General features: G+C 63.5%; 1 protein-coding gene across 7 annotated transcripts in view; it reads left to right on the forward strand.

Annotated features, from left to right (window-relative positions):
- PTPRE (protein tyrosine phosphatase receptor type E) overlaps positions 1–22,880 on the forward strand; it is a 103,135-nt gene that overhangs the window by 60,908 nt on the left and 19,347 nt on the right. For 5 of the 7 annotated variants that reach the window (XM_036223554.1, XM_036223552.1, XM_036223553.1 and 2 more), the window contains 7 exons: positions 7,265–7,383; positions 9,199–9,298; positions 9,528–9,601; positions 11,158–11,294; positions 16,579–16,669; positions 20,390–20,466; positions 21,110–21,146. In XM_036223554.1, coding sequence (XP_036079447.1) covers positions 7,265–7,383; positions 9,199–9,298; positions 9,528–9,601; positions 11,158–11,294; positions 16,579–16,669; positions 20,390–20,466; positions 21,110–21,146 — 635 coding nt within the window. Of the gene's footprint in view, positions 1–7,264; positions 7,384–9,198; positions 9,299–9,384; positions 9,452–9,527; positions 9,602–11,157; positions 11,295–16,578; positions 16,670–20,389; positions 20,467–21,109; positions 21,147–22,590; positions 22,754–22,880 lie in introns of those variants that run through there. The other 2 variants (XM_036223557.1, XM_036223558.1) reach the window with 2 other exon arrangements.

A 22,880-nucleotide genomic window follows, 5' to 3' on the forward strand; every position in this document is an offset into this window, starting at 1 on the left:
TGGTGCAGATACCCACTGACCCCTTCCACCTTGCTTTGCCGAAAACGCCCAGGAAAGCCCCTGACCATGGCAGAAACGGCAGAGACCCCAGATTCTGGAAGGAGGCTCACAGTCAGCTTTCTCCTGATGCCGTGCCGTCAATGTCCGGGTTTGAGCTCAACTCAAGGGGTTGCACGTGCACCTACTACATGCTAGACATGGGAGAAGCATTGTCTCCTGCCTGTGGGAGCTTCCCAGAGGCTGGAATCGGGCTCTTAGTCCCTGTGGAATCTCTAGCACCGAGTACCTGTGTTGCAAGCAAGTACAGCAAACTCTCGAGTGTTTGGGCGCCAGCCACTCCCCACACTCCACCTTGACCCAGTGGAGTTCTTCCCCGGGGACAGCTGGTCTTCCTGGCCGGAGGAGAAAGTCCTCGAGGACAGCCGCGCCCCTGCCAAATCTTGCTGGCTGAACCAGGCCTCCTTCCGGGCTCTGTGTCCAGAAGACACTCAGTAAATATTTGTTGAGTGAATGAACAAACAAATCTCTATTACTGGCTCCTGGTCATACTAAAATCAGTGTTTCTTTAAAAATTCATGAGTGTCATAATGTTTCCCAGTGTGAGAGCAAACCATTTTTATGAAATAGGCATGAATTTTCTATTAAAGAGAAGAGTAGCTATTTATTAATATTCCCCAGGGGTAACTGTTGGTGTACTGCTGTGCCACTGTTATAATTTTCCATAATTACGTGGTGTTGACTGTAGTTTACCAACAGAGCATCAACGGAGAGAAACATAACCTTGGAACTACATCACTTCAAGTGCTTAGCCTTACTGGGTGGGAGCGAAGCCATTAGCGGGGCCCAACGTGGCAAAGAGAACGTTCTCCCCCAAAACCTGTGCGTAGAGGAAACGCGGAGCGGCCCTGCAGACCTGAATTTTCGTGGTCAAAACAAAGAGCGGGGAGGGGCTCTATTAGGAAGCCTCTTGGGATAATTGAGTGACGGAGGGAGAATCTGGCATTTGCACGCCACTGGGGGCCGGCGGTAGGAAGCGTTTAGACGGAAGCCACCATCACGGGGTAGAGCCTGCCGAGAAAAGCCACCCTGTAGACCAAAGGCCCCCAGGAGTCACGGGGGGCATGTGAAGGGAGGGCAGGAGGAGCCAGCAGATAGTTCAACAGATGAATGGATGAATGAATGAATGAATGAATGAAGCTGCCATGAACTCACTTAGATGGGACCCAAATGTGATCTTGCTTCAGGCATGATGTGGGCCAAGCCTTCAGAAGGGACCCGTGTCCCCTCTGCACACAAATCGAGTTTTGTGTCCACTATAGTTGGGGTGTCCGAGGATGGAGCAGCTTCTCTGAGTAATAAATACCAAGTGTTCTTTCCTTGGTTGTAAATTGGAGGCAAAATTTTTTCCCAAATAACCAGAGGTGCGGTTAGAGATAATTCATGCCATTGTTTGGCCCAATTAACATTTTTCAGACAAAAGGGACAGTCTTTTCTTTCTTGAGGGACAGTGACACACCCCTGTAGGGCCGGGCTGAGTTTCTGCCCTAATTAGACATTCACACAAGAGACCTGAACGAGAGGGTGGATTTATTTTTAATAAAAGAAGATTAAAACCTGTGTATCCGCAGCGTATTAAGGGAGACCGAACCAAATTAAAACCCTCGCACAATTCTGGTTAGTGGTGGCCTGAAAATGTTTCGTTTCTCGCTTCGAGTCAGGAAGTAAATCCCCACCCCCGAGTTCAGATGCTTGTTGTTCTGAGCGAGGGTGGTGCTGGTGGAGACGCACTTGGCTCCAGACTCTGGGGCTCGGTGTCGCCTGTGGAGTGGCAGGCACAGGCGCGTGATAAAGGAGGCAGGAGGGGGTGACCCCGCGGAGATGGGCAGAGTCGGGCCTCAGGGCACTCGACAAGCCTGGGTCCCAGTCGAGGGGCCAGCCCACGCCGCCACGCGGGGGCGCTGGCCAGGCCCCGCTCTCCCAAAGAAGCCACACCTCCATGTTGTATGCGGCCACTCTTCCTCTTTTCAAGTATTTCAAACCGATTTAAAATCTTTTTAGCGCATAACCATATCCCTACTCCTTGAACCCAGCAAGTCCGCTTACAGGCATCCGACCCAAGTAAATGAAAAACATTTCAAAAACAGTTCGTAGCAGCTTGGCTCGTGATCGCCAAAAAGACTGAGGGGGCGGGGCGGGGAGCCCAAATGTGCGTGGAGGGGCGAGCGGGTGAGCCGGCCGGCCCGGCAGCCACAGGGCGGCGGCAGAGAGGACACCGCGCCGCCCTCGGCCACAGGGATGGGCCGCCCAACCCCGACGAACGCAGGAACTCAGCGCACGGGAGTGATTCCCGTGTGGTTCCGTTGACAGGGAGTTCAAAACCGGGTGAAGCCAGTTACCTCTGGAGACAGAAGCCAGAGTCGCGCGTGCTTCTTGAGACGGGAAGAGACCAGGCTGAGAAGGGACGTGACGGACGTTTCTGGAGAAGTGTCCAGCGCGCGTCCTCTTCCTGCGGTGCGGATCGCGTGGGCGCCTGTGTGTGTCGGGGCTTGTCCAACCACACGTCAAGGCCTGTGCATTTAACGACGTGTGATTCTCTCTTTAAAAAACGGGGGAAAAAATCCAGACCATGTCCGAGGACCCGCCCCAGGCTGTCTGTGGTCCCCGGTCGGCAGCCTCTGGGTCGTCCCTTCTCTGCTGCGGTGGCCTGTTAGCCTTCGATGAGCCCCAGGTGGAGAATCGCATCCCTCGCCAGCAGGTGCCCGTGTGGCGGCGGGAAGGGCCTCATCCCCGCCTGACCGCCTGGTGGCCCTGCCGTGCCACTGGTTTAAATTTGCTTCTGTGACTTCGTCTTTTTTTCAAAGTGGGTGAGAGGAACGTTTCAGCTCGTTCAGACCAAATTGACACCTGCCTGGCTCATGCGCCTCCGCGTCCTCCTGACGGGGAGCCCTGCGGAGGCGGGGCGCCCGTGCCAGCCGGGATCTCGGCCGAGCGCGGACGAGGGGCGCAGCGGCCGGCTCCGCCTGGGCCACACGGCGGCGTTGGGCGAAGCCCGTCCCGTCCCTCTTCACTCCGCGAGGGGGAGGAGTGTGGGCGGAGGGCGAGCTGCTGAGCTCGTCGGTTTTCTGGGGACATTTAGGCCCCGCTTGTCGTCCGGGGGGACGCTGACCAGCGTCCTGCTGGGGTGTTCTGAGCCGACAGAGCAGGGTCGGCTCAAGCTCCCGCTGCCCCTGCCCTGGACACATGCAGTGTCCGTGGGTCACCGGGGCCCTGGGCAGTGGCAGCTGGGCCTTGTCAGAGGCGGGGTGGCATTCTTCCCACATCCTCACCCACATTACTTCGGGGTACACAGGTGGGCCTTCCTTGAGGGTCCTATAGAGCACTTAGAGACCCCCCGAAAGGGAGCAGTGGTGGGTCTCCCCTGAAAAGGCCTTGGCAAGGAAGAGACCTCCATCTGGACCAGACGCCTCAGCCCCAGCCGCGACCAGCTGAGGGGACGGCCCGGGGCGCGTGGCGGCTGCTCTGGGGCCTGCACCGAGCGCCCCGCCAGCCCCCACCCTGCACAGCAAGGCCGGGGCACCCCCTGTCCTGGGGACACCCAGCCTCACCAGCCCATCAGGCGTTATCCGTAGATCTGTCCAGAAAGGGGAGGTGGACATTCTGAGCCCATTTTTCAGACTCAGGGAAGTGAGGACCCCCTGCCCCCTGCAGGTAAATAAGGGGTCTCCCACCCGCCTCCTGGCCTGGTCGGTCTGGACACACGCAGCCACACTTGGGGTTCGGGCCCCCACCCACCCCGGCTGCAAGTGGCCCTCCGTCTTCTCCGGCTGCCTCTGAAGGCCACTGTGACCACTGTGACCACACTCCCCAGGAGCGATCGTGGGAACAGGGCACACGGCATGCCTGGCTCGGCCTCTGCCCCCATGCATGGGCGGCTTTTAGAGGCCGCTGCCCGGTGGAGGGAAAGGCTTGTTCTGCCTGCCGGAGCCTCGGGTCCAGCAAGCACGGTGCCCGCCTGTCGGCATCTGGCCCCTTCCTTCATGGAGCAGGAGCCTCGGGCCAGGGGGGCAGGGTCTGCTGGGGGAAGAAGCCTCCACTCCCGGGAGGCCTGGGGACCCTCTGCGACCTGGCCTGGTGCCCTGCCCCGTTCACGCCCTGGCTGTCCAGTGTTCATCCTGCCTGCCTCTGCGGCCTCTCCCGGGACACCCTCCCCGCCCCGTCTCTCCCCAGGCCACGTGGCCGCTCCCCAGGAGGGGCTCCCCCAGCCCCGGCCACGACGGCCGCTGTGGGCCGAGCTTCTGCTTCCCTTCCCCCCTCACGTCCTCCGCGCTGCGTCCCGTGGTTAGCGACCCGCAGGGCTGTCCCCCTCTGGACGACATTCTGTAGAAGGGGGAGGAAGACCCCAGTCGTTTTCGTCCTGGTCTCTCGGGCGCCCCCCTGTGGCTGGCCGGCTGGCTGTGCGGTGGTCAGTTCGAATCCTCTCGAGGCGTTTTTCCATGGGGAGCCGCCGGGCGACTTGGCGCCCGAGCCGGCGGGAGGGCAGCCCCGACGCCACGTCCTGAGCACTCCCGGCCCCCAACCTCAGCCGCGTGTCCTCGGAGGCTCAGCGGGAGAACCGTGCGTTCCGCCCAGCTGCCGCCTCGCGGGGGTGCGGGTGGGACCGTGCTATCGGGGACCGTCGCTGGCCACCAACACCGAGGGAGCTCCCGGCGTGAGCCAGCCCAGTGTGGGTGTCTGCACCAAGGATAAGGGGGATCCCTGGGCCCGCGGGACGTCCGGGAGCGGACCAAATGACCGACCCCGGGGTAGGCGCCCAACAAACAGTATGAAAAAGGCATTAAATGGAGCAAGAAGGCAATTCTAATCTAATCGATAGCCGGCTGGCTTTTGGTGGGGGTAAAAGTAAGCCCTCTCTGTTGGAAATAAACGATTTTGATCCTCTCAGCCCTGGAGAGTCCGCGTATGTTATGCCTCACAGCACTTGGCGGTTGGTAATCAATCGCAGGAAACAGCTAATGCACGAAGTTGCTGAAATTCGACGTGGAGGCGGTTGCTGGTTCTGGCATTATTTTTCTGCCACTTCGTGTCTGTGCCTGTCAGACGGCTCGCGCGCGCCCTCCGAGGAGGCGTGACCAGCGGCGGGCACCTTGTCGCTGGCCTTGCAATCCGATTGCTGCAGTAAAGGGACTCCATCCGCGGCGGGCCAGGTTCGAAGTCTGCAGCTTGGTGCCCTCTGCTGGCCATACTGGGCAACTCACCTGCCACTGCAGGAGGCACTGGCGGACCCCAGCGGGGTCTGAGGCTGGGGGAGATGGCCTTTGGCTCAGGGGCGTTGTCAGCTCGACTTAGCTCATTCGGCATTTGGAGATGGAGCAGTTTTTAAGTTAACGCATGTGACGAGAAAAGGGTGTTCCCGCCAGGACTTCGTACTTCTGCGGAATATTGAGCCAATGACTATTTCCTCATCAATTACTCTACAATTTACTCAGATACGTGAGGAGCCTTGCTGCATCGTGCCGTGCCAGGCTGTCTTAAGCGCGGCGTGCGAGTTCGGGCCGTCGGGGGCTGCGCGCACTTGTCCCCTGCCAGCGCTGGGCCCGGATCCTCCCCTGGGCCAGTTGCTTATCCTCGGGGAGCCCGTTCCTCAATCCTGGGGGGATTGTCGTGAGGGCAATAATTGTATAAAGGGCCTGCCTGGCGCATAGTAGGTGCTCACAGAACGAGAACAATTTTGCGTGTGTGCGGAGGAGCGGGGTTTGGCTCGATCTGAAATGCATATTTTGGAAATAAAGAGGAAGAAGGTGAAAGTGCCGATCGTGACTGTCACGGTTGTTTGGGCTGATTATTCTAACGTGCTCGTGACGGTCTCCTGTGACGGGCGGTGGTGGCTTCTTCCATTCATCCAATGACCAGAAGCCCATGTTTCTCGGCCTCGGTCCATTCGTATCCCCAGGGGAAGCGTTTCTCAGGGAGGAGCTGTCTGCAGGACCCCTTCAGTGGAGGGAAACGGAGCCGGGCGTGCAGGAACGGGGAGCCCACGCCCCGGCCCGCGTCGGCACCGTCCCCGCCAGATCTCGCTCAGCACGTGCCCCGGGCCGCTGTCCCCTGCAGCGAGTCCTCGGGGAGGGGCGTCTGCCCCACCACCCGCCGCCGTCACAGTTCCTGGGGGTCCGAGCTGTTTCAGCAAGCAGAGAGCCAGGTGGCGGTCTGCGGTCTCCTGGGCGAACGAGCCTTTCTCTGGGTTGAGCCGCGTTGCAGTCGGGTTTGTCCAGTGTGCCCACCCTCCCCCCCACCACCCAGAGGTGCCCGAGCACGTGCCGGGGAGGAGCTGACCGTGGCCCTCCCGGGAGCAGGGACCCCCCCCCCCCGCTTCCCCCAAGGGTTCGGCCGGGATCGGAACCAGGGCGCGGCCCTCGCCGGAGCCAGGAGGATGAAACGAGGTGACGGGCCGAGGCCGCGGGCGTCAGGTGGCCGTGCTCACCCCCTCGTCGCCGGCGACACCTCCCGAGCACGAGGACCGGGCGGGGCTTTCACATGGGGTCGGAGGGTGGGAAAGGCAGAGGGCCTGCGCTGGGACAGTAAGGGACCCGTTCCCACAGCTCAGAGTGGGGGGCAGTCAAGGCCTGCACCGGGGATAAGAGCGGGGCGCAGGGTGTGGGTGGCCAGGGGACAGCAGTGGGGACCCTGCGCAGATGGGCCGGACCCAGCGTCCGACCGCCTAGCCCTCGACCACCTGCCAACGAGCCGAACTTCTTCCCGAGCCTGGGACTCTCCCCGAGGCCCCTGGTGCCTCCCTGGGCCGCCGCGATGTACCCGGCTCAGGGCATGGCGGGCACAGAACGCGGTTCCGAGAGTCGCCCGGCGGTTGCCGTGTGGCGCCTGGAGTGACGGTGAAGAGGCGTCTGTGAGGGCCCGCGAAGCTGCGCCTCGGAATCCCAGATCGTGCGGCATTTTGGGGGACCCCTCCTGTTGGCCCCCACGCTCCCCTAAACAGGCACACAAACACCAGAGGGCATTGACCCGAGCAGTGGGAACTTCTGTGACCTGAGGATGTTCGTTTAGTGGCTGGCTCTGGGCTGCAATCATTTTCCGAGCCCAGGGGTGAGCCGAGCCGGCGGAAGCACAGAGCCCCCCGCCCCTAACTCGGACTGACAGACGGAGCTCTCGCCCGGCCCCGCCCCGCTCATCTCCTGAGAGCCGCTGTGGCCTCCGTGTGGGTCCGCCTCGGTGGCGAGCGAGTCACCCAGCCCGTCCCTGCCTCTTGCAGGTTCGCCATGGAGCCTTCCTGTCCACTCCTGCTGGCAGGTTTTAGCTTGCCACTCGCCAAGGCCCTCACGGCCAACACGACTGGCACAGCGGAGAGCAACTGGACCGCCACCACCTCGGGTAAGGGCCTGCCGCTGTCCCCGGTCCCCAGGGCCCGCCTGCCCCGGTCCTCCCTGACGAGCTCGCAGGGACCCAGGGGGCGGCGGGGGAGGAGCAAGGTGTGGTGCCTTGCGCCTAGGAGATGGGGAGGGCCAGCCGGAGCGTTGGGGACGCGGCAAACGAGCCCCGGCGCTGAGAGCTGGTGCCGGCGGCAGCGGGAGGCAGGGTGGCGGAGGGCCACCTGTCCCCACCCCGCCGTGGGAACCCACTCGCCCCAACCGTGAACAGACTCTGACGGCCAGTCTGGGACATTTAAACGCCAACGTAACCGTGAGGTTAATTAAGAAATTATCATTAATATTTTAGACGAGGTGTTGGTATAGTGGGTAGCTTTATTTTTTTAAAAAAAACAAGAGTCCCCCGCTGGGTGGCAGGTACGTGGAGCTCTTTATTCTATTCTCTTACCTTTTTCACGTTGAAAGGAGAAGAGAGAGAAGGAGAAAGAGTCCACTGGTCCGTGGGACAACGTGGGTGGCACCCAGAAACGCGCTAAGCGACAGTGGGGGAAGCCTGAGGCCAGGGCGGATCCTCGGGGTGCCTGCGTGCAAGCGGGCCCCCAGGGGCGGGACTGGCAGACGCTCTAGGTCACTGAGCCTGGCATCACCCTGGCCTTAGCTACAGCCTGTCCATGAGCAGCAGCAGCCAGAAGGGGGAGGCATCGGCTCGGCCCGGAGCCGGTGTCCCGGGCTGGCCAGGTCTGCCGGCCAGGACCACCCCCTCACCGGTCACTGTCCCTCCGGGCACTTTCACACCTAGTAGTCACTCAGGTCGGTAAAATTTCATCATGGCCACTTGCAGGGGTCAGCGTCAGCATGAGGCCCAGTGGTGAGGGTCGGATGACACTCTCCCGGGGGGCTGGCCGCCCGGGCGGGATGGGGGCATGAGGGGCAGGGGTGCCAGGTGAGGGGGGCCCGCAGAGCACCCCGGGCTCAGGGCCCTGCTTGGTGCTTCGCTGAGCTCGGAGCCATGGAAGCCCAGCTCCGTCTTCGAGGGGTCCCCCTGAAGCTGGAGCAAAGGTGGGGGCCCACAGGGTGTGTCCGCTCAGGAGCCGTCTGCGCGGGAGGCGCGCAGAGCCTCCTGGGACCCGTGGGAAGGGGGCCGAGGGGGGTTCCTGGAGAGCGGGGGTGAGGAGGGGGCAGCATGGCGGGCTGCGAGACAGGAGGTGGGTGTGAACATCGGGGTGCGGGGAGGGGCTGAGCGTCACGGCCGGGGACCTACACCCCTCGGACCCTGGGCCCGCCGGGCAGGTCCTGGGCAGCGGTGCTGGGTCGGGGGTGTGGGACCTTCCGGATGGGGTCGGTCAGCCTGGCAGGCGGGAGGGACGGGCGAGGAAGGGCCCGCCTTCGGGCGCATGGGATCCGGACCGCGCACTCCGGAGGCTGCCTCCCAGGCGGCCACAGGCCCCTCCCAGCCCGAAGGCCAGGCCGCTGCCCGTACCCTGAGCCCCCGCCCGAGGCCCCGGGAGCTCGCCGGCTGTCCTGGTCCGCACCTCCCCATCGGGGGCACAGGGTAGAGGCAGAGCCCTGGGGACCGCGAGCAAAAGGCCACAGGCGGGCGTGAGGGGCTCCACGCTGGGCCTTCGCGGCCCTCACCAGGGGACCTGGGACAGGCCGGGTCACCCGCGCCTGAGCTCGGGTTCGTGCCCGCGTCTGGGCGGCAGGGCCGCTGGGCGGTGTGCGGTGCGGACTGCCGGGTGCCGGCCGGCGTGGGCTGTCCCTCCTGCCCAGACCCCCGTTCCCGCCTCGGGTCACGATGGGGCCCCGGTTCCGCCCGCAGGCCCCCCGGGCGCGGGTGCGCCCCAGCCCCTGCTGGCCTGGCTGCTGCTGCCGCTGCTGCTGGCCCTCCTCTTCCTGCTGCTGGCCGCCTACTGCCTCAGGTAGGAGTGTCCCTGGCGCAGACGTGCCCCGATCTGCTTGCTCGGATGAGGAAATGAGCCTCTGGGGCGGCGGCTGTGGGGCGGGGGCCCGGGCGGCGGCGGCCAGTGCGGCTCGGCCATGAGCAGCAGGAAGAGCTTCTCCCGGCTCACCTGGTGGGTGCCGCCAGCCAGGGCCCCCGGCGCCCGGACGCCGCCCGGGGCCGCGGCCTAACGCGTCTGTGTCTCTCAGGTTCAGGAGGCAGCGGAAGGCCGTGGTCAGCGCCGGCGACAAGAAGATGCCCAACGGGATCCTGGAGGAGCAAGGTACGCGGGGCCCCGTGTCATGTCGGGGACCCCCCGCCCCCCGCGGGCCTCGTGGTCCCCTCCCCGGCTCTGCCACGTCCACGGCCGCTCTGCCCGGCGAAGGGCTGGCGTTGACAGCCCTCGGATTCCGCCGTTGCAAAACGGTTCTTATTTTCTCTCTGGTGTGAAACAGCCATTTGAGATGTGTCAGTTTGTGGCTTTTCTGGAGGCGCCGCGCGCATCCTGTCGTTTCCATGGGGGCCTCGCCACAGCGGGTCTCAGGGAGCCCTTTAAAGTGGCCGAGCTAAGGCCGTCCGTCCTGAGCTCAGTGCCCTAACGGGCTCAGACAGACGGACACAGCGAGGGAGGGAGCGGCCCCGCGGGCTTTCGGGTGGAGCAGGCGGGCAGGAGGCTTTCCAGCCGCTCCCTCGGGCTCGGGGCTCAGCCCCTGACCCGCGAGCAGCTGTAAGGCACCCTGCTTTTCCCAGAGATGGCCAAGAAGGTGTGTGAGGCAGGGGCTTCTACGTACGGTGCTGGCCACCATCAGTGACCAGCCTCCTCCCTGCGACTGGCTCCTGAATGGCTCCCGACCGGGGAACAGATGGGCTGTGGGACTTCGGAAGGGGTCGCCCAAGGCACCCTGAGATCCTAAACAGAATCTCTGTAGCGTAGGGCCTGGTCCGCGGGCAGGACTGTGGTTTTGCAGTGACAAGGGCCTGTGCCCCTTGGCAGATGGTGATGTGGCCTCCCTTGCCAGCTCCCTGCCCGCTGTCCATGCGGGGTGTGCGGCCTTGAGGGGCGGGGAGAGGGTGTGGCGGGCAGGGCCATCTCGCTCCTCTGAGGCCTGTCTCTCGGAGGACCGAGCCTCCGGGAGCTCTTGGCTGGGCTTCCGAACGGCTCTGCGGGTAGGGACAGGCCCCTTGGCAAGTGTGAGAGCAGAGTTATCATGTTGACCTTGTCAAGACTACCAGCTTGTTCCCCAGGAAGAGAAGCACACACCGGCGATTTCTCTTCTTGCGTTACTCTGAATTTGTGGGCACGATTTGTCCAGGACCCCCTTGTGCCTCCTCGCTCCTCCTCCTCCTCCTCCAAAAAAAAAAAAAAAATCCAAGGACCGTTTTCTCTTGTGGGGTTTGAGTAACCAAGACTATGTGTCACAAACAAGACGAGGCCGAAGGAGACCCCTGCGCGAGCCGAGTCCCAGCTTGCTGCAGGCTCGCACCCTGAACCCTGGAATCACTCTTCTCTCTCCAAACCTGGAAGTGGGGGCGAGGGGGGGGCTGCCTCAGCCCTCTGCGGAAGGAGCAGCGGCTGGGGGGGGGGGAGGGAGGGGCGGAGGGCGGGTGAGCGGGGAAGATAAGGTGTCTGTGGTTGGCATCGCCCGGGGACGTCACCCCTCGCGAACGATGTGGGTGTATCGCAGACCTTTGCCTTCAGCGGCCCAGGACCGCGGCCCCCGCCCCCGGCCCCAGGCACAGGCTCTCGGAGGAATGTGGCCCCCACCCGCTGTCATTTCTCTAGGAGCGTTGCCCGTCCGGGAATGTGGCTGAGTGCCCCTGTTTCTTGTGACCCCGCAGAGCAGCAGAGAGTGATGCTTCTCAGCAGGTCCCCCTCCGGGCCCAAGAAGTACTTCCCCATCCCGGTGGGCCACCTGGAGGAGGAGGTCCGGGCGAGGTCCGCAGACGACTGCAAGAGGTTCCGGGAGGAGTTCAACGTGAGTGCGAGGGCCCCCCCTTGTCCCGTGGTGGGACCTGGGGGACGCGGTGTCCTATTTCGGGGTAAACATCCCCAAAGCTCCGAACCCCTGCATCCGTTGTGACCCCCCCACGTGGGGGCACGGGGACCCCGGATCTGCCGCGTGCCCCTTCGCCAGCGCCGGTTCCTCTTCGGGAGATGGGACGGCCGAGCGAGGCGTGCGTGAGGTCTCCCCCGGACGAACACTCCGAGCGCCGCGTTCTAAAGTCGAGCGTAGCACAGATGCCCTTGTCTCGGCCAGGCCTGAGAGACCCAGCGTGACGGTCCCTCGCTGAGAGCAGGGGGCCCCAGCCCGTCCTTCTCAGGGCTTCCGAGGGCTCGGGCAGCTCATCAGGGCAGGGACAGTCCCTCCTCTGAGCACACTCGCACCACCAGAGATGGTCGGGGGACCCCCTGGCAGAGACGGGAGCTGCGCCCCGGCAGTGTGTGCCGGCGGGACCAGGGTCTCTGCTGGATTCCTCCTGCCTGGTCTGGACGAACTGCCTCTGCGAACTCGGCGCTGGCGGCAGCCAGCTGAGACGCGGGCCCGGGGCGCAGAGCCCGCGGTGGCAAGCGGGTGGCCCTAACGCTCCGTAAACATACGGACACGCACTGATGACCCCCCTCGCGCACGTCGATGGTTTGAATTTAATGCCCTGCGAATCGGGATGCACGGGGGGCAGACGGACGGGCGGGTGGACGGACGGGCGGGTGGACGGACAGGCGGACGGATGGACGGATGGACGGGCGGACGGACAGACGGGCGGGTGGACGGGTGGACGGATGGACGGGTGGACGGACAGGCGGGTGGATGGATGGGCGGTAGGATGGCCGGGTGGCTGATGGATGGGCGGATGGCTGGACGGGCGGGTGGATGGACAGACGGACGGGTGGCTGATGGACGGGCGGGTGGACGGGCAGGTGGATGGGCAGGTGGATGGACGGGCGGTGGCTGGACGGTCAGGGAGACAGACGCCGGGAAGCGCCGTCTGGGGTCCCCCCGCCCGCGCTTGTCCCTGGGCCTGTGCTGAGTGCCGCGCCCCGCATTCTCCGCATGCCCTGCATGGCCACGGGCTGAGCGATGTGCGTGGAACGGGGCGGGTGTCCCGCAGGGGGCCGAGCTGCCCGGCTCCGCCCTGGCCGGTCACCTCCCGGACGCCGGATTCCGTCCGTGGAGCGGGGTGGGCGGGTGCCCGGCTGGGACGGGACTCGGTAAACATCACGGCGTGCGTTGCGCAATCGTCACGTCTGAGCACCGTGCGCGTCCCGCGGCAGGCGCGTGACTCTCTTTTTTTTTTTGGTGCAGAAGCAGCTCGCGAGGGCACCGGAAGGTGGTCGCGCATGTTCGTGCCTCTCATCGGCCCCTGTCTTACTTCCTTTTAACCGTTTCCCTCTGTGCCCCTTTTCGGTGAAATTAGGTCGTAAAGCAAGACTGCTCCAGGCGATCTCTCAGCCTGACCAGAGAATTCAGTTCTTCATTTTCAAAATCGCTCCGCGTCTGGAGTGACGACACGGTCCTCCTCCCTCCTCCTTGTCCCGTTTCCCCTGGCACCTGAGCTGCTCCAAGTCGAGACGTGCTCGGGGCTCTGAGTCAGGACCGGCCGGCCCTGCCGCCGCCTCAGGCGTGGGCAGTGCACGTGCAGAGGGCCCAGAGGAGGTCACGCAGGTGACTTCCTTGCCCCGGGAGCGGCATTTAAGGAGCCACCAAAAACATGCCGTCGTCAGGATAAGTGATATTTTAATACGACGTTTGAAAATGTCAGAATTAATGCGAGCGGTCCACGAAGAGCAGGACGGCCCGCTGGTGTGCGACAGGCCGGCTCCGACCCGTTGACCCCGTCGCCCGAGGGCCCCACGCGGCCTGTCGTGGTACCACGGCTGGCGGTGTCCTTACTTAGCAAGTGGAGATTTTGGTCACTGTGAATTTTTTTTTTTTGGCATTAATTTCGATATTATGATGTTGCATTTGATTCCTGAGTTTTATCTTGATTCCTGAGTTTTCTGGTGCCCCTTGAAATTCCACACCCAAGATAGGAGCGTCACTGTCCCAGGCTGGCCACCGAGCTGCCCCGTGGAGCTCGCCGCATGGTGAGGGCGGGCAGAAGTGTGGCTACGGGGCGGGGCACCCTGGACTCCCGTCCTGCAGCGTGGAGCCCGGTCCTGGGTCCAGGGGAGCCTGGACAAGCTGCTGCTTGCTACCCCGTGGACCCCGGTTTGCGCCTCTCTCGAGTGAGGGGCGGCCTAAGGCGCCCTGAGCCATGCCATCCAGGTCCCGCCCTCCGCTGAAGGCATCGGGGCCGCCCGACCAGCCCCTCCGGCCGGCACAGGCGGCCGCACTCGGGCGGGCTCCCCCACCCCCTTGCCTCCCGTTGCCCTGGGCGCCTTTCCCAGACGCCGTGAAAGGGAGACAGACGGGTCTGGGTCTCAGAGTCGTGGACCCAGATGAGTTTGGACACTTGCGTATTGCAGATCGGAGCTGAGGGACTTGGTCAGGGTGAGGAGGGTCGGGCACTTGGCTCATCTCCTACCGGCCCGGAGGGCCGGGGCAGCTCACCGAGCCCCGGCCTCGGCGTCCTCGTCCGCGACACGAGGGTGCTCCCTGCCCCAACGGGACTGCCACACGAAGCCCATAAACAAGGCGAGGTGTGCGCCCAGCTTGCCCCAGAGCATGCAGAGGTGTCTGGAGCTGCCGCGCTTCGTAGGGCGACTTCTGCGACTGTCCAGCCCCTCGGCCTCTACCCCGCGATGGCGGAACGCCGTCCTGGCCAGGCGCGTCCCAGCCCCACCCGGGTGCCACCCGGGCCGGGAAAACCCCCTCTCCCTGCGGATTCCTCCGAGAGCCTCTGCCCCAGCAGGCACCAGGGCCTGAGCCAGCCACGGTGTCGCGGGCCCGTGCAGGGGAGCCGCCACCAGGAGAGGTGCCAGCACCAGGCACCCACAGCCGGAACCAACCCCCCCACCCCCCTGAGCTCGCTGGAGCAGCTCACACCCAGCACCTGCCCTCTGCGGGCACACACTGGCTCGCGTGCACTCATGGGAATGAAATCGCACCCTGACCGAACGAACCGACCCTCGTCAGCCAGGGACGTGATCGGACACTTAGTCGCAGGAATCAGCGACCGGTGACGACCGCGTGGCCCGTGCTTGGGCTGCAGGGCGACCCGGCCCCGGCGTGGGCCTCCGCCGCCCTCTCCCACGTTCCGCGCCCCTCGCGGCGGGAGGCGGGAGGCGAGGGTGGCAGGCAGCGGGAGGAAGTGCTGGGCCACCCGGGCGCAGGGAACCCTGCGTCAGGTCCGCCGTGCGGAGGGCCTGGCCGCCCCGAGCGACCCTCCGTGCCGCCCACAGAGCCAGGCCCATCCTCGCCCCTCCGGCCCCTCCAGCCGCCACTGCGGCCACCTCCCTTTAACGAGGGAGAGGGAGGCTTCTCGGTTTTTTGTTTCGGGGATTTTTGGTTTTTGTTTTCATTTTTATCGTTTCTCAGGGACTGTTTCCTCGGAGCACTTTTAGGGTGACAGAACAGTTAGGCAGGAAGCGCCGAGCTCCCCCTGCACGCGGCTCCCTGGCCGTCGTTGGCACCCTGCATCCGTGGGCCACGTTTGTTCCAGGCTTTGAACCGATATGTTGATTCGTTACAATGGATGAGCCGAGCCTGACGCGTCACCCCTAACGAAGCCCGAGTCCGGGTCCCGGGGTCGCACGTTCCGTGGGTTTCGACGAGTGCGTTATGTTCTACCGTTATCACATCTCACGTTTATCATCAGTGCTGGGGTCCAAAAAGCTTCTCGGTGTAGAAACAGAAGGCTCCGGAACATGGCCACAGATTTCGTGTGGAGGTCAGGTCAAGGTCGGAGCTAGGACAGCCGTGACGAGCGCTCCAGCCAGAGCAGGGGCCGGGGGCGTGGAGAGCTGCCCATCGGCCTTGCCCAGGCGCCCGCCAGGCCGCCCTCCAGCCCCCACCTCTGGACATTGGGTTCGGTCACCCCAAAATGGGGGAGAGAGGACACAGCTGGCAGGGGCCGAGTCTGTGACCCTGGGCAGGGCGGCCCCGGCCACCGTGGGCAGAAGGTCTGACTCAGGGCCTCGGCTTCGGCCCAAGGCTGCGCTGTGAGCCCGCCTGTTCTCCTGGGCTCACGGGGGGCGCACGGAGCCCCGGTTTTCCCCAGCTCCGGCCAGACTGCAGGCTCCCACGCCACGCCTGCCGTCGCTGGCCAGGAGACGGGACAAACCTGCGACTGACCTGTGTTCGGCTTCCTCATCTGTAAAGCACAGCACTGCTCCTGGTATCACCTGATGACAGGTGAGCTGCGAGGCTGGGCAGGTGACCCGGCTCCTCCCACAGTGCCTGAGCGTCACAGATGCTTGGGCAGCATGAACACGGATCACCCACGTTCCGGTGGCCCCCGGCCCAGCCGGTGGTGGAATGTCAAAGGAAGCGTTTTGGGGTTCGCAAGGCTCTTTCCCACTGCACGCTGGGAAGAGGTCCCCTGAGCGTGGAGGGGTCCCGGCAGCCGGCCAATGCAGGGCCGCTGGGGCCAGCAGGAAGCAGAGGGGCCCCAGGCGGAGGAAAGGGCCAGAAGTGTGGACGCCTGGCCCCACGGCCTCGCCGCCCATCAGTGCAGGGTGCCCCCACACCGGGAGTCCTCGCCCAAGACAAAGCGGGGATCGGGCGCTTCTCACGTGAAGGTCCCGGGGGTCTTTCCGCGTGGGTTGCCGACGCGGGGTGGGGCCGAGGGTCGGCGTCCTCAGCCAGCCCCAGGGCGGGGTGCCTGTACCGCGGGCCCACAGAGCACGCCGGGCCTTAAGCAAGGCGCGGACGACGTGAAGGTCTTCGCCATCGTTCTGCGCGCCACGGCGCCCCTTACGAAGCCCTCTGCCCGCGGGGCCTCGGTCCCCGCCCTCCGGGGTCACGGCTGTGTGTCCCTCGGTCCTCACCGCGCAGCGCGTGCTCCGAGCCAGGACCCGTGGCTCCCGGGATGGGGTGGCGATGCTCGGGCCAGCCGCCGCCTTCACGCGGCTTCGGGTCCGGCCCGGGGGTCATCGTCTGGTCCACGCCCCCGCTGTCCCCGCCAGACAGGGCCCCTGAGGGAATGTGGGCCTGCGCCTTTCACGTTTCTGCCCAGTGCCTGGCACAGCCTCTGAGGCAGGGGCGAGTGACGGGCGGGAGGGCGGGGGCGGGCTGGGCGGCAGGACCTGTTTTCAGGGAGCCGACACAAAACCGTGCTATAGTTCGTCGCATTTAGTGCTAACTCTGCCCTTTCTTCCAGGCTTTGCCGTCTGGACACATACAAGGAGCTTTCGAACAGGCCAACAAAGAAGAAAACAGAGAGAAGAACAGATATCCCAACATCCTGCCCAGTAAGATCTCGCCTTTCCGTGTCATCGGGGTTTGACTGGCCCGCATTCCCCTGCAGCTTCCGGTGACGGTGACGGTGACGGTGACGGTGCCTGCGGGCAGCGGGAGGCTCCCGCACTGGGAGGCGGGGCCCACAGCAGCTCCGGAGCACGGAGACGCCCACGCCTGGGCATCTGGGCTCAGGCAGCCTGTCTGGCTGCTGAGCCTGTGCTGCACGTTGAGACCTGGGCTGCCTGGGGGCCGCGAGGGGGCCCCCTGCATCAGCTGGCAGGGCCCCTCCTGAGCCCTGACCCGGGGCAGCTGGCGGCCCTGGGTGTCTCCTGCTCTGAGACTCGGCGGCCTTGGCCACCAGCAGCTAGTCCCCAGGGTCAAGGACAGAAATGACAAACAAGAAACCTGTATGCCTTTGGCAGGTTGTGGGGAGATGTAGAACCAACCCGGTTTTAATCCCAACAGCTGTGGGTGCCGCGGGCTAGAGAGCGTGGGGTCCAGGGAGGGGGCAGGGCAGGAAGCTGACAGATCTGTCCGAGGTGGCCCTGGGGGCAGCATTCATAGCTGGCCTCATGACCCAGGGCAGACGTGACGTCCTTCTCCCGGCCCGGACCCCTCCTGCCGGCTTCGCCCGTCAGGCTAATGATATTGGCAGCCTGAAAGTTCAGGAGTGAGCTCTGGACCCAAGGCTCCCCCTTCCCCCCCATTCCAAGGGACCTCCCTTCCCAGGCCAGGCCTCCGTCGCAGGGAGTGAGCCGGCCTGTGTGGTGACGGCCTCGGCGCGCTGGCTCTCGGTCGTGTTTCGGGGTTGGAGTTGCATCCGCCTGCTCGGCAGGGGAGGGTAGCTGCGGTCTGCGTGATCCGTGCGGTCTGCATTCGGTCTGCGTGATCCGTGCGGTCTGCATTCGCAGCCCTCGGTAGGGGCAGGTCCCTCCCCTTGTGCATGCCTGGGACTTACAGGTGGCTCTGCACAGCCCGGGCCTAACGCTCTCTCACCCGTGCGCATCTGCAGAGGGGCCGCGGCTGGGCCGGGCGGAGCCTCGGAGCCAGGTTAGGTCTGGACAGGCCCAGACAGACGATCGCACTGGGAGCATTTGCCACTAGACCGAGGGCGGGTTCTCAGAGCTAGGGAGGCGGCGAGAGACAGGGCCGCGGCGGCTCCAAGGAGAGGAAAGCATGGCGGGAGGCTCGGGATCTTCGGAATGACGGTGTCGAAGAGCGAGACATTTTGAAGTTAGCAGCTGCCGTTGGCACACCTGGCGTGATTGGTCGGTGCGACCCACGCGGCGATCTGCAGGGTGCGCGCGTGGAGGACACGCGGGCCAAGCACCCGCGAGGTCCTCGTGTCTCAGACACCAAACCCTTCTCCCTCCGGGGGCGACGTTGACCAAGTGAGGTGGGAATGGGATTAACGGCCAGGTGTGGGAATTACCTGCGCCCCCCCACAGGATGGGGCGCCGTGCCCCCTGGGCCACGCTGGCCTCCCACGGGTCCCGTCCAAGCCGCGCTCCCAGCTGCAGAGCGCGGCCGGCCAGGCCACGAGCGTGCGCGTGGGGCGGGCAGAGCCGGCCTTTCCGGCCGCCCCGAGGTGCGGGTCCTGCCCCGCCCCTTTGGCCCAGGAGTGCTGCACCGAAGGAAACTGAGGGTGGTGGCAGTCATGGAGGGCCAGGGGACTCCGACGGGACACGCTCCGCGTGGGTGGGGCGCGGGGCTCACGGGGTGCTGGCTCAGGGACACTCGGGGTGTGAGCTGGAGGCGGGCGGCTGGGCGGCAGCTGCCACCTGCCGTCAGCGGGGCATGTAGGGTGCATGACAGGGCTGTGTGATTACACTGAGCGGTTGGCTGCAGATACACGGGGGCCCAGCTGGTGACCTGGGACAGGAGTGGCCTGGGCCACGGCCCGCCCCCTGCCCCCAGGGGGTGTGAGACCGTACTCTTAGTGCGGGCTCAGGGCCAGCAGGCGGGGCGAGGGGCCCCACGCCCCAGCCCTGGGCACCCTCCGGCCTCCCCCACCCGCCCCAAGCCCAGCTGGCTCTAAGTTCACCAGATTCACAGAAGCCCTGGGGTGGGGGAGGGTCCCAGTCCTGGACGTGGCTCTGGGGGCAGCCGAGAAAGTTGCCTGGTGTGTCCGAGAGGCCGGGTCGTGGAAAGACTCCCCGGCCTATGGCGAGAAACATCCTCTTTTCTGGAAAAAATGCTAACAGCTGACAAATTTAGGAAATAATGTTTTGAAAGTGAAGTGTGACTTTTTGGAATAAAAAGACAGGAAGTGCTTAGAAACTGAAAGATTCTAAATCTAACCAGAAGTCTATTTTTCACCCCCGGCTTTCTATAGCTGCCCTCAAAGCGTAAATTCTTCTAGTTTATTTTTGACTGGCTGCCAAAGCTGTTCCCGCCTCAGAACCGTCAGCCCCCGAGCCGGAGGGTCTCGCGGCCAAGTCCGTGAGTTTGGGGTGTGACATCCTGACCACCCCGTACAGGCGTGACTGTCCCTGAGGCCTGCAGTGGCCTGTCCTTTGCGAGCAGCAGGACGGCCCTGGCCCAGTGACGAGAAGCCGAGACGGTGGGCGTCTGAGGCCACAGCTGCTGCCAAGGAGACGGGAAATACAGCCGGGACCGGAGTCTTCGTCCCAGATGGCACCTCGGACACACCCTCCCCAGTTAGTCCCAGTCCTGTGGGCACGAGGGGGGGCAAAGCAGGGACAAGGACCCAGGACTATTCGATAATTAACTACTTACAAAGTGCCAAGCTCTGTGCTCAGTGCTGTGCCCAGGGCGGGTTTAATGACCCCAGGCGGCTCCGCCCCGGGCGCCGGGCCGAGTCGGGCACCTTCGTGTTGATTCTCTGGGAAGGCCGGCCAGCCGAGACCCAGGGCCACCGGCCGTGGCCCCTGGCACGTCTCATTTCTTCTAAACGCAGGAGAAAATATGTGATCATCTCATGGGGATTCATTCCATTCATCTTTGCATCAACTACCCTCACGTTTATAAAATAAAAGGTGTAATGCTTCTTGAGGGAGGAAGGGGCCCGTGAAGGCAGACGTGACAGGGATCCACGAAAGTCCTAGTGGGGCCCTGCTGGCAACCTCCCCAGCGCGTGTGTGCACACACGCCCCAGAACACACACGCGCCACACCGACACACTCGCGCAGAGTGCTCCCGCCCCCTCCCACCCCGAAGGCCGCTGCTGCCCAGGCCGGCAGCTCCTAGGCAGTCGTCGGTCAAGTCCGGGTCTGTGGGGACCTGCTTGACTCCTCTCTGGGGCGGACCCGGAGGATAATTGGGGTCTGGAGTCCCGAACCCCAGACCCGCATGTCCCCTTGTGCAGCAGTATAGTAGCCGTCTCCCTGCAAAGCGCAAGAGAGTGACCGCGACCGTCCTCCCAGTGACCCCGACCGCCCTCCCTGTGACCCTGACGGTCCTCCCGGTGACCCCGACCAACCTCCCCATAACCCCGACCGCCCTCCCTGTGACCCTGACGGTTCTCCCAGGGCACTCGCGCAGGTTCAGAGAACGCGGCCGTGGCACTGCGGGGCCACACACTTGCTGTCCTGTTCCCGTGTGGGGCCCGCTCCTGGCCCCCGAGCTCCTCGCCTCTGACCCCGCCGTCTGTGATCACCACGGAGTGCCTGGCCATGTCCTTTGTAACGATTAACTCTGCAGCTGGAAGAGACGAGGGCGGGCGTGTTTCCTTCTCCTCTCATCGTAGGTCCGTTCTTGTTTTTCCACAGACGATCATTCCAGGGTGGTTCTGAGCCCGGTGGACGGAGTGCCCGGTTCGGACTACATCAACGCCTCGTACATAGACGTAGGTCTGCCCTGGCCCCCTCCCCGCCCAACGCGCGCACCTGGCCCCCCGGGGTTTTGAGAGAACCGTGACCAGTGGGCATTTCCTTCCCTGGGTCCAGGAAGTAAACTGTCACAGCCTTCCTGGGCGGCGCGGCCTCACCACGGAGAGCATGGAAGCGCCCATGCCTTCTGAATGAGCGTCCGCGCCCTGGGACTCATGCTCAAGAAACAGAAATAAGCGCCCAGGATGCGCGTTTCAGCATTGTTTACATGACTAACAAAATAGGGCAGGAGGGGCCAGGCATAGAGCCACATGCAAAGGATTATTAAGAATTCATTTTAATTGAACCTTAAAATACATTTTAATGTGAATTATGCAATCATCATGAAGCGTAAGAATTTGTGCAGATATACAAGTTAAACATACATGAATGTCTGTGTGGCTGCCTGTGTGCGCCTTGGGAGGTAGTCACAGAATTCAAGGCTACAGGGGAACATACAAAAATATCATTTGGTATTCCGAAGTTGCTGCTGAATTTTCTTTTTTTTTTTGGCTTTCAAATTTCTTGTGATGAATATGTATTGCTCTCTAACAATGATCACAAAGTCTTTTCAGCAGAAATAATCCTGAAAAATTATACATCTGATTTTGTTTTTTCTAGGGTTACAAGGAGAAGAATAAATTCATAGCGGCTCAAGGTGAGCTTCTTACGGCTGCTTTCTGAACACGGTTTGGGTGAGATAACGTGGGTGCCTCTTGCTTCCTACACGGAGGGTGCCAGCTCTGTGTGCGTGCGTGCATGTGTGCATGTGCGTGCATGTGTGTGTGCATGCATGTGCATGCATGTGTGCGTGTGCACCGTTACGCATGTGCGGCCCAATTCTTTAGCCAAACTTCCTCTGTGCACACGGGACGAAAGGCGTCGCGAAGGTCACAGAGCCTTGGGGCTCCTCTCGCAGATGCTCCTTCCTCAGCCAGATGTCATGCTCCCTGTGTGCAGTGGCTCCGTGGCCCGGGAGCGTCGCCTCCCGCGTGGTGAGACATGCAGGCGCCCAGGCCCTGGCCACTGCACGTTAGTCCGTGATGCGACTCTCCCTACGAAAGGGCCGCCCGAGAGCAGACGCGTCGGGGCCCCCGAGGGTGTATTGCCCCCACCCTGTCAGGGCAGACCGAGACGGAGCCTGCGGGGTGTCTGTGACGTGTCATCGTAGGGACGACAGACACGTTAGATGGGCATGTGGCAGGCAGACAGACGCGTCCCCGTTTCCATACCTGCGTGGTTCAGACACAGGGCGCCCCGTTGCCCAGTGGCCACCATCTCGGGTGTGGGTACTGGTGTCACATGACCCTTGTTTTTCCTCAGCTGGCTGAGCCCTGCGCAGCTGCTGAGTTGTTGGGTTTGGGGGGCAGGAAGGGAGCAAACTGCTGTCAGGTCATGGCCACGGCCAGAGGATACTTTAGTCCTTAACCTTGCCCACGACCCGCTGCGCACTTGTGAGAACTTTCCTTCCTACGGCATCCCGCCCCCAGGGGCAGGTGCGGGTCCAGGCGGGGGCTGACGCTGGTTCCCCGACTTCCTCTCTCCTGGGCAAGACAGTCCCCAATCCGGTGTAATCAGAGCCACCTGGGAGCTTGTGAAATGCAGATTCCCTCACACACACTCGCGCGTGTACACACACGCACACACACGCGTGCACACACACGCTCGCACACCACAGCAGGGATGCGCCCAGCTGCAGGAGCCAGGAAGCCTGACACAGACCAGAGTCCTTTTCTCTCTCATGAGCGGACATCCCGCGAGGCCTGCCCAGGGCCAGGCCGTGGCTCGAGGGACAGGGACCTCTTCATGGTCCTGCCCCAACCTCCGTAGCCTGTCCCTCGCGGCCACAATGGCTGCTGCGCCTCTGAGAGCTGACTCTGTGTCAGGCAGGAAAGAGGGCAAAGGGCAGAGGCCTTTCTTCCAGGGACACTTTATCCTTTGTTCAGCTTCCCCCTCCCCAGGGACTTCAGCCCACACTCAGGGGGCTGCTGACAGCTGAGGTGCTCAGACTGGAAAGGGGTGAGATGCGGAGGGCCACCTTCTCCCCCCGACCACACACACACACACACACACACACACACACACACACACACACCCCAGCCCACTCTGAGTCAGCGCTTCCGGCAGCCCTCGGAGAGCCCGCCCGCTCTCTACCACCTCCAATCTGAATATGACTAGAACCCATCTGGGCTCAGTTACTCAGCTCCCCGAGGGGTCCTGGTGCCCCTGCTCCCCCCGGGTTTTCCGGAAGTGTGGCAGAAAGAGGTAGAGGCTGGAGACCACCGACTGGTCCCTCCCAGCCCTGTGGGTTCTGGAATTCTGAGGGCGTGACCTTGACCTCCAGCCCTCGTGAGCCGCAGAGAAGCTGGAGAAGAGTGTCCCAGGGCTGGGG

This window comes from Rousettus aegyptiacus, unplaced genomic scaffold, assembly GCF_014176215.1.
Source record: "Rousettus aegyptiacus isolate mRouAeg1 unplaced genomic scaffold, mRouAeg1.p scaffold_m13_p_6, whole genome shotgun sequence".
Lineage (NCBI taxonomy): Eukaryota > Metazoa > Chordata > Mammalia > Chiroptera > Pteropodidae > Rousettus > Rousettus aegyptiacus.